An 11,500-nucleotide genomic window follows, 5' to 3' on the forward strand; every position below is an offset into this window, starting at 1 on the left:
ATCTTTATCAGGAGGACACAGTAATAATAAATGTTGGCCCCTAAGAGTTTCAAAATAAATGAGGCAAACAATAAAATAGAGAAAATAATACAAATCCACAATCATGTGTTAACTGCTCTATTTATAACTGGTAAGTTACCTACACAAATCAGTAAAGCAGACCTACAAGATCTGAACACACTATCAATCACAACCTATAATTGACATTTACAGAACACAATACCCAGTAACTCCAGAAACACATTCTTTTTGAGTGCACCTGGTATGTTCACCAACAGACATGTGCTGGACAATAAAACAGGTCTCAAAAAATAAGAAAGGGTTGAGAGAACATACAGAGAATGTTCACTGACAAAAACAGAAGTAAATTAGAAACTGATTATAGAGGAAGAGATCTAGAAAAACTCCAAAGATATGGAAATTAATTAATCACTTCTATAAAATCCAGGGATCAAAGAAGAAATCCTAAGAGAAACTAGAAAACATTTTAAACTGAATATTAAAATACAAAAACTTATGCAAAGCAGTTAAAACAGAGGTTAGAGAGAAAATTATTGCTTTAAAAGATTAGGGAAAAAAAGCTCTCAAATCAATGATCTTACGTTCTATGTTAAGCAAACAAAGAGCAAATAGCCCTGAGTAAATAGAAAAGAAATAACAAAGAACAAAATTATAGAACCTAAACATATTTAAGAGAGGGCTCCCATTAACTTTGTCAATAAATATGACAACTTAGAAGAAACAGGCAAATTCCCTGAAAAATACAATTCATCAAAACTGATACAAGAAACAGATAATCTTAATAACCACAGCAGTCACTTTCACTCTCCGCCCCAGTGACACTCAGTTCCCAGTATTCCTCTTTCTATCCTTCTAAAGAGCCCAGTCATCTCAAATAGAGCAGCTGGCCAAAGATGACTGAGTCATCAACTCCCACGTACGATTCCAACACTTGGTACCAGAAGCTGCCAACAGGGGAAGGGGACAGACCAGGCTTGGTCTCCATGTCAAATAACAGTACCTCACCAAGTGGGATTTTTAAAAACAGGCAACATGCCAAATTTGGCTGGCGTGGGAGCAGGGGGCGCAGTTTGCTAACTCCTGATATAGACTATGCAGGGGAATCTTCAAAGAAAAGGGAAATTGGAGGACTTGCACTATCTGACCTCAAGAATGACTTCAAGACAGTGTGGTACTGAATGAAACGGAACAAAGAGCCCGGCAACACACTTCTACTTACATGGTCACTTTGTATCTGACAAAGGTTCCAAAGTAACCCACTGAGGCACGTGTTTTTACCAACGGAGCTGGAACAACTGTATATATTCACAGAAAAATAGGAACCTCAACCTCTAGGCACACCATATACTAAAATAAATCTGAGATTGATCATAGATGTAACTGTAAAAGCTAAAGCTTTCAAAGCTTCTAAAGTAAAATTAGATTATGATGATGACAGTAGGCAGAGATTTCTTAAGATAGACCCAACAAAGCAGAAACTATAAAACTAAAAACTGATAAAATTCATCAAAAGGACAAATTTTGGCTTGTCAAAAGAACCCACTAAGAAAATAAATGAGAAAGCCACAGACTGAAAGAAAATACTCACTAAACAGATCTTACAAAGAAAAATGAATTCTGATATATTCATAGAACAGTACCAGGTACTAAAAAAGGAACAAACTACATGTATCCACATGCATAACCCTCAAAAGGAGTTTTAAAAGCACACTTTATTAAACATAAAAATCAAAACAGTGGTTGCCTCTGCAGAGGGGAGACATTAAAAGAAATGTCAATGTTCCTTATCTTTGCAGAGCTTTGGGTTACCAAATCGGACGCATTTATCAGACTCTTCCCAAAGTAAGATTTTTACATTTCAGTCTATGTCAATTATACCTCAATTTTTTACAAATATTGGATTCCAATTAATGATCTCCTAAGGACTTAAGGGGGGACATGAACTAATGTTTGCAGCTTACTCTGAAACATGAGAAATGTAAGTGGGATTGACTAATGGATGTATATGCAAATGTGTGCTAAAACACACACAGCACAATGTTTACCCTACCTGCACAATTTTTCAACTTTTACATATATTTGAATGTTTCATAATAAAACGTTGGGAGATGGAGGGGGCAGAAGACTGGCAAATCTGGCTGTTGTGCTGGGGCTTTGAGATGATCTTGCCACGGACATCGGAAAGAGGGGGTTCTGAGGGACAGTGCGGCATGCAGCTCAGCCTGCAAGCCGCTCACACTACCAGAGCCCCCCTACCTGCAGTGAGCTGACAGCAGCAAGCTGCAACACAAGGTAACTGCTCACCACCACTCCGTCCTGCCAAAGATCCTAGAATCACTGGCTGGTATGAGATTGCCCTTGGGGAGCTGGGAGAGCCCAGGGTCCAGCAGAAGACTGAGGAGGTATCAACTAAATCTCTAAGAAGTTCTTGCTGGGCATGGCCTTTGCTTACTCCTACCCACAGCTGAGAGTGCCTGTGCAGGATGACTTGAATTTCATGAAACAGAACCAAGAAATCTTCAATGTCATCACCAATTCCTCAAAAATCTATGGGCCCAGAGCCTGTTTCAATTTTCCTCTTACCAGTTCATAAAGCACCCCACAAACAGATGGCATCCTCTGTTGCCAAGATGAATGCCAGGCGCTGTCCCAGAAGCCAAGCAGACTTCCTGCTCCATAGTTAGAACTCAACATCAATTGTGAGCCTGAGTAGCAGCTGAGGCTGAAGCAGTAGAGACACAGGTGAAGGACTAGAACTCAGATGTGTGCCACAGGGCACTTGTGCAGCAGGTCTAACTAACTCTAAAGTCCTCTGAACTGTGAGGTTTCCCAGACCTGAGGTGGCAGGGCCCCCAGATTACAGGGGATCCCGTCCCAGTGGGGTAAGGCCCCCACTCTCATAATGCAAGCCCGGCTCTATCCCACAGTCCAAGCGATACAGTCCAAGAAGTTGCCTGGTCAGACTGTGATCATCTAGCCTCTGACCCTTCATCAGCAGGTACAGTTTCAAAGCCCATATTAACCACTCACAGCATGTGGACCTTATCTGCATCTTGATTCAAACAAACTCTTAAGGGGAAAAAAAATGAAACTTATGAATGAAAAAAATTTGAAACTTGGCTAGATAACTAGATTATTGCTAATTTTTATGGACATGATAATGATATTATGATAATATATTTTTAAAGTCCTTGTTTTTCAGAGATAATATTAGTTGATGAATTTATAGATGAAATTAGATGCCTCAGATTTGCTTCAAAAACTAAAGAGGGGAGGGGGTGGCGCCTGGGTGGCTCAGTCAGTTAAGCACCTGACTCTTGGTTTTGGCTCAGGTCATGATCTCACGGCTTTGTGGGTTTGACCCTGCATCAGGCTTTGCACTGACAGTGTGGAGCCTGCTTGGGATTCTTTCTCTCTCTTTCTTTCTCTCTGTACCTCCCACACTCACCCTGTCTCCGTCTCTCTCAAAATAAATAAACTTAAAATATGTATATAGGTATATATCTATATATCGTTATATCTATAAAGAAGGGACAAGACCATGAGTGCATGGAAATTATATTATACTACTTGTGTAGATATATGAATATCTCCATAAGAAGTTTTAAAAGGAACAAAAAAGACTGACAATTTCTATTTTCAATTATATCCAAATAAATCTTTAAAAACATAACACACTAATAGCAAGAAAGAAACAAGACAGCTGAGAGATGAGAGGAAGCTAGAACGGCTGACACAAATACCCTATTAGGAAATAAATAATGTGACCCAAGATCCCAGTGCAGAAGAAAAAGTTAAATAAATGCTTACAGCATTAGTTATAAACTGGCACCCAGCTCCTTCTACAGTACTCTGGGTTTTCAGTTACCATTCAAAAAGACCCCTGTTACAATATGTTCAAATTAAAGGTACAAGACATGTACTTCTCACAGATTACAAAGGAAAAGGAAACTCAGGAAAAAGTAGTTTGCCCAAAGTGACAAGATTAATTTATTAGCGGTGCTTAAACCAGACCACAAATTATTTAGTCTTAGCCTGGAGCCTTTAGGTACTATAGCAGTTTCTCAAATGGTAGCCTGTAGTCCTCAGCTACAGAATCACAACGGGGTGCTGGCTAAAAATGCCAACAGACACTCCTTTGCTTCACTATACGGTCACAGGCAGAATCTCTGAGGAGTAAAGCCCAGGAGTTTTCACTCACTCACTCACTCACACACACACACACACACACACACACACACACACACAAACACACACACTACATGAATAAAAATAAATAAATTTTAACAACTATGACAAGTAATCTGAATGAAATTCACATGGATCCACAGTCTCCAACTCCCTTGGATATATACTCTCGTATACGCTCACTGCTGTAAGTATAATGAAAAGTATAGGACACAGATGTGTCTACAATGTTTGGAGGGTACTAAAACCAATATAGAAGAAACTGAAAGGAATAGAAAACTATATTGTGCAACACCTTAGAGTGAATGCCATGCTGTGTGTACATACATATACACATATATACACATATGCATATGTGCACACACACACACATATATACAGATATATATTTTTTTAAGTAGAGTGGAGGATTACATAGTCCCTGTCAGCTACAATACTCCTGGAAGACTTCATAGGGGAATAAAAATTCGATAAAGCTTAAAAAAAATTCACAATAAATAAAACATGATGAGCAAAATGGCAAGAAAACCAGAATACAGACAGCATAAATGGAAAACAAAACAGAGATCACTACAGTTTAAACATTTCTGCTGGAAACAAAGCCAGAAAAAGATTAACTAGGAAGGTCACAAAAGGATTTATACCGAGACCCGGAAACTCTGGAATGCCGCAGACCAGGAGTGTCCAACCATCCAACCACCTGCAGATCAGACTGGGCCATTGGTCTGTTCTTGCACTACCCCTGCTCTAACAATGGTTTTTACATTTGTTTAAAGGCTGATATTTTTTAAATGCTCTATTCAAACAAGGATATGCAACAGAAACCGTAGGGAAGTGGCCCTCAGAGCCTACCATATTTACTGGTCCTTTACAAAAACAGTTTGCCAAACCTGCTACAAGCAGCAAGGTAGTCATAGATCCTCTGCATTTGTAATTTAGCTCTGTGCTCAATCATGACATTTAATATGCTGTTATTAAAATCACAGCCAATTTTTGCTATTATTATTTAAGATCAACATAAAAATTAAAATGTTCCAATAATTTACATACGTAACCCAAATATTAATGTAAATGACACTTTGCATATTATGAAAACTAAAAAATCCCTCTAATAAAACAATTCTGTGCAAGGAGTAAAAATAAGTATTGATAATCCTTCCTTTGTAACTTCCACGATCTTAGATTCTGATTCAATAAACATCTGAATATCTACATTATTTAACAAAAACTGCACTCAGACTTTCACAGACTGCTCAACTTCGAAGTATTTTACCCCTTCTGTATAAAGATATTACTGTCACTCTTTTACAGTTGGTAGAAAGGGACTCTGAGAGGCATCTTATCCAATGTTCTCAGCCTGCCGAGTCCAAATCGTATTTAACAAGTCCAGCCCCAATTTTATCTCCCTAGAGAGTTACAGTTTGGGTTAAGATCGCTTAGTTTTTAACAAAACTTTAAAGAAATGAATACAACACTTTGAAACTACAAGATACCTTCACACTTGATTCACGATGCATTCAAAAGTTCATGGTCTTTGCTCTGATAATGTCCCACAAACTTTCTGATATTGGCTTTCCAATTTTCAGAGTCCACTATTCTGTATAAAGAATCACCATCATTTACTTAGTTTACAGGACAGAATGACTTATGAAATAACCACTAGTGTCCTGTTTAACCCCATAATAGATAGAGTATATGCAACAATCATAAAATAACTGGATATTCCAGTAAAACTGTCAGAGCATGTGAATTTAGAATTTAAAATTTTGTTTAGAAATAAGAATATTCTTTGTGTGTGATAGTGTTTGTTTCCTGTTATAAATGCCCCCCATCTCTCTCCCAAAGATGCAATTTAATTGCCCAAAAGCTCTCAATAGCTTATCTCATGAGGCCTATTTAATCATAAGTATAACTTCCTGAAAAATACTCGTCTCCACACTCCAAAGCATCTACAACTCCCACTGAAGCGCTTTCTCACTCTTGAACCAAAACGGGATTGACAAAAAATGATTTTTATTGTCTGCCTCCCCCCACTACACCCTAAGCTTTACACGAGGGCGAGCCCTGTCCACTCTTGCTTACCGCTCTCTCTCTAGTACCCAGAGGCAGTCCATGGTACACACCAGGTGATTAATAAATCTCTGCTTAAAAATGAAAAATGAACCCATCATAAATGTGAACAGAGAGAAAGAAGCACCTTACTTTATGGGCCAATTGTTTTAGAAAGTTTTTTTTTTTAAAGCAGTAGTTTGTTTTTAGGGGTTATCTTTATAATATAAAAATAATCAAATATTGTCTACTGCATGATTTTATTTCTACACGTAGACTTTATGTCTGTGGAGCGCCAGTAGTACTCTTTTATTCCCAGGCCTAAAACATAATTAAGGAGTTAATTTGCTACTAGAAAAGAAAAACTGATACTTCAAAATAAAATTACTAATACATGTTCTTTTTATTGAATTTCTATAGCACTGATCACCAGCCTGCTTTTCATTAACTTTGGTAATCCGTATTTAACCCCGTAGTGAAATTCTTTCAACCAGAGGAGCAAAAGTTACCCACAGTATCACAAAAGAGGATATATAGAGGAAACAACTAAAGATGTTTTTAAAGTTACCAGTAGGATAGGAAAGAAAGTGCTACAAGATAAATACAGTATATGAAATTTTTTTTAATGTTTTATTTATTTTTGATACAGAGAGAGACAGATCATGAGAAGGGGAGGGTCACAGAGAGGAGACACAGAACTGGAAGCAGGCTCCAGGCTCTGAGCTAGCTGTCAGCACAGAGCCTGACGTGGGGCTCGAACCCACGAACGTGAGATCTGACCTGAGCCAAAGCTGGAGGCTTAACCAACTGACTGAGCCACCCAGGTGCCCCTGGAAATTTTTTGTAAAACATTTTACTTCTGAAAAAAATGGCAAAAGTACTTCTGCAAATAATGAACACAAAATGCTTCGTTGAAAAATATTTTACTAATATCTGGCATATAATGTCCTATAAGATACTAATGTACACATCTGCTCCATTCACTGCATTGCAGGGAGTCTGAGAAAACTAAAATAATATTCAAGTACTTTGTAAAGCACATCATTAGAAACTAATGATATGTTATAAATATTAAGCATGTCCTTGACACACATTTATAAATAGTAATAACAGTATTTGCTTACCGCTGCTTGCTTGCAGACCAAGACAGATGTACTTTATTAATGACTCAAATACCATAAGTAGTGCTGCCATCAGTTCTGTGATTTTTCCAAAACTACTGAATAATTCTTAACACAGTTCTGAATGAAAAGTGAAATCTTCCCTAGACATGCACATGTGCTAGGCCACTGCGCTGATGGTGAACAAAACGGATTCCCTGAATCCATGCCCTTTGCCCTGTAACTTGGCAGCTCGCTCCTACTCTTTATTCTGAATTTGGCAGCATGACTTTCTTTGGCAAGCTGCTCACAACTGTAATGCAAGCATTAAAACAGATTTAAGTTATACACTCAGATGACTGTAAACAGGTTTTCCCACATATAAATGTCTGGAGGAACATTCAAAGCATGTGGAACGTAGGTTAATTCTGTTCAACACACTGTGAGTCATTCAGCAACCACTGCGCTTACTTGCTTAAGCCTGCAACGCTCCCAGCACGACAAGCAAACATGCCCCTTAGAACACTAACCCCCAGGAGAGGGAGACCCTGGAATGGCCACCAGTCAATACACTCTCTTTTAACCTATGACACACTCATCTTCAGGTATGACCCATTCATGCACAAGATATAAGACAGTCGTGCCTTTTTAATCCAAAATGTACGTGACTGAGTATGGTCCTCCAACACAGTGACACACAGAATATGGCAACATGTTTTAATTGAAAAATTAACATTTGCATACTTCCTCTATGCATGTTATACTTAATATTTAAACGTTTAAATAAGATAAACTGATAATGAAGCACCTGCACTTAATAGTCTAATATAAAGTTTTGCTAGATTGTACTAACCATCCTGTATTTCATAATATCAATCCTCACCTTCAAAGCATCTCAAGTTTTTAAGAACACAGATACTGTTAATATTATTCAGAAATATACCTAGCCCAAGACTTTGGTTCTAAGATGTTCTAAGGGACACAAAAAAGTATGTGTGTCTTCTTTAACAAGTATTTAAAAGGTTGGTATGTTTTCTAACATTATATATAGTAAATTTACCTAGAGTAAATCTCCCTCTTTGTGCACTGTGTTTGCTCTGCCTTTAATATTCCTGCCACAGGGTGCCTGGCTTGCTCCATCAGAAGAGCACGCAACTTCTGATCTTAGGGTCACAAGTTCAAGCCCCCATCAGGTGTCGAGATTACTTAAAAATAAATAAATAAACTTAAAAACAAACAAATATCTTTTCCTTCCAGCTCAGGTCCTAAATGTTTTACCTCTATGAGATCTTCCCAATCCTCTCCGTTTTGCCCACAGACTGAATCCCTCCTTCCAGATTATTTCTGAAACTTATTATCATTAGTTACCTAACATACGCTATAACTGTTACACATCTGCCTCTTCAACTAGACTGTGAACTCTATGTCAGCAAAGCCCTGGAGACACACCCATAACTGCACCCACAGTACCTTGCATAGTGGCAGTCCTGGCGAGTACTTTAAGAGGCCTATCAATTTCCATGGCTCTTTTAGGATTTAAAATCCATGAACCCATCCCTGTCATCTCTAGTGTTTATATTTTTTTCCACTTTTCGATATGAGTTGCCTAAAATTATTTCCTTGCATATATTCTCAATTTATTTTGATGTCCATCTTAAGAACTGCTATCTTCAACAACATGGATGAACCTTGAGGATACCACGCTAAGTAAAATAAGCCAGTCACAGATGGATAAATACTGTAGGAGTCCACTCACATGAGGCATCTCCAACAGTCAAACTCATTGAAGCACAAAGCAGAATGGCAGTTGACAGGGGCTGGGAAGGGAAATGAGGAGTTGCTATTCAGTGGGTATAAAGTTCATTTATATAAGATGAGTAAGTTCCAGAGATCTAATGTACAGCATTATGCCTACAGGTAAAGAATACTGTATTGACACTTAAAACTTTTTAAGAGAGGAGATCTTATGTTGAGTGTTCTTACCACAATTAAAAGTTCCTTCAATCTTATATTTTGAGACCAGTCTTCACCTAATCTTAGCTACTTACTGACTGGTGCAGATGTTTTTACTTAATTTCCCCACAGACTGTCACCTTTTTAGTTCTATTATGCTGACTTTATCTATGATCATTCGATTTTTAATCTAAGAACAAAAATATTCTTCTATTTCCGACTCTGTGTTCTGATATCCAAAAGTTTGCACACCAGGCCAACATTGTAAGAGTATAATTAAAAGTCAGCACTGCTAGTTTAATCCCAAACTTTATATAAACAATTCAAATTGTATTTTATCCAGTAAAGATATTATTCTATACTTACTGTCATTACAAATCTTCTGCCCTTGCCCCTAGCTTTAGATTTCCCCATGTCAGTCTGAAACTTGATTGCGCAAAATAATTTTTTATAAGCAAAATTTGGAGACTTCAAAGTGTGCTTACGTCTCTGAATCATGTATTTAAAAATATTTCATAATCTTGAATTTATACCTCTCCACTGTCTTAGAGCCAAAAACACATGTGCATAACAAGTAGGCAAGCAAGTTTAAGATAGTACTTGCTTAAGGAAGAAAGTGAGGCAAAGAACAAAATGCTTACATGTATCTTCTGAGGGTGAATAAGAAAAATAAAATGAATAAAATATTAAAACAACATTTTTCTTTCTCTTATATAAAAAATCCGCAAACAGAATAAATAGTATAACTGAAGTAATTATTTCCTTTCCATGAAATAATAAATTTTTTGGTCAATTTTATAGGTTTTTCAATACTAGATCACCACTACTACGAACATATGGTTAAAAAAAACAGAACTAAAAACAAGAAAGCAAACAAAACAGAATGAAAATGCTGGAAGCCCATTAAGACAGAGTTAGAAGGAAAAACCGCCTCTCCCAAGTTCTTACTGGGTTCCCCTCCATGCTGGGCTATCCTCCAGCACTGCCAGCCCTCTCCCTACCCAGCACCTGCCCAACACCAAGTTCAGCAGATAATAAAAGGGCAGGAGGAGACCTCTCGTAAAAGCTGATTACACAATGGCCTAACAAAAGTTTATCCATTTGGTCTTTTAAACACCAACAGTTACTCCCATACAAGATGTCCTCCATAAAATGGCTTTTACATTCAACACTGATCAACTTTCAATACATGTTTCACCTCAGGATAAAGGTATTTCTGCAGCAGATACTAATTCTAAGTACATTACTAAATGAGTACATTCTAAGTATCTAAATATAGAACACAAAAATAACTTTTTAAACACTGAAATCCATCATCTTTATTTGTTTTAATGTTTGTTTATTTGAGCGAAAGAGAGAGCGAGCACAGGGGAGGGTCAGAGAGAGAGGGAGACAGAGGATCTGAAGTAGTGTCTGTGCTGACAGCAGAGAGCCCAATGCAGGGCTCCAACTCATGAACCCTGAGATCATGACCTGAACCACCCAGGATCCCCTCAACAGTGAAATCCAACATTCTAAACAACTTATTAAACCTTATTAAAATAATTGCCAACAAGAAAGTTAAAAATTGTAAAAACACTTACTTCATTTCCATGTTTCTGCAGAAATTCAATTTCCTGTTGTGTAAATGTTGTCATGGAGATAGATTTCACCCTGTGTGGTGGATTTAACCCTCTCCTAAAAGATAAAATATTTTACAATTTACTACTATATATCTTAAAAAAATTACACATCAATGTAAAACATTTTTAATTAGTGCATTCAAACATGGAACAGTTCACTCCATAAACTGAAAGTATTTGAAAATCATTTTAAATCGTTAAGCCCCACAATATATATGTCAAGATTAAGTTAGACTCACACTAAATAATATATTTAAAGATAAATTCAGGTAACTATCTAGTTAGGAATACATAGGACCTGTAATACATGAGCTTCTTGGAAATACAAATGTTGGTTTAGTGTGTTTCTAATGGAAGGAGAAGGTTGTAAGAGCTCTATGGTAAAGAAATCAAAAAGTAATTAATCATTTAAATATTTTCACACTTCCTAAGAAAAGGGCAATGGTTTTTTAGAGGTTTTTTAGAGGAGCTCTACAAATATTCTAATCAAATAGCTACTACCTTTAAGCTTGAGGCTGATTTGAACATTGAAAACGAACCAAGAAAACTGGAAATGATTAACCTGTA

The 11,500-nt window shown here is 37.2% G+C and overlaps 1 protein-coding gene across 5 annotated transcripts in view; it reads right to left on the reverse strand.

Annotated features, from left to right (window-relative positions):
* AGFG1 (ArfGAP with FG repeats 1) overlaps positions 1-10,982 on the reverse strand; it is a 54,206-nt gene extending 43,224 nt beyond the window's left edge. For 4 of the 5 annotated variants that reach the window (XM_029933674.1, XM_029933673.1, XM_029933671.1 and 1 more), the window contains exon 1: positions 10,895-10,982. In XM_029933674.1, coding sequence (XP_029789534.1) covers positions 10,895-10,948 — 54 coding nt within the window. In that variant the 5' untranslated portion in view covers positions 10,949-10,982. Of the gene's footprint in view, positions 1-9,114; positions 9,176-10,894 lie in introns of all 5 variants that reach the window. The other variant, XM_029933672.1, reaches the window with a different exon arrangement.
* Between the last annotated feature and the right edge of the window lie 518 nt (positions 10,983-11,500).

This window comes from Suricata suricatta, chromosome 3, assembly GCF_006229205.1.
Source record: "Suricata suricatta isolate VVHF042 chromosome 3, meerkat_22Aug2017_6uvM2_HiC, whole genome shotgun sequence".
Lineage (NCBI taxonomy): Eukaryota > Metazoa > Chordata > Mammalia > Carnivora > Herpestidae > Suricata > Suricata suricatta.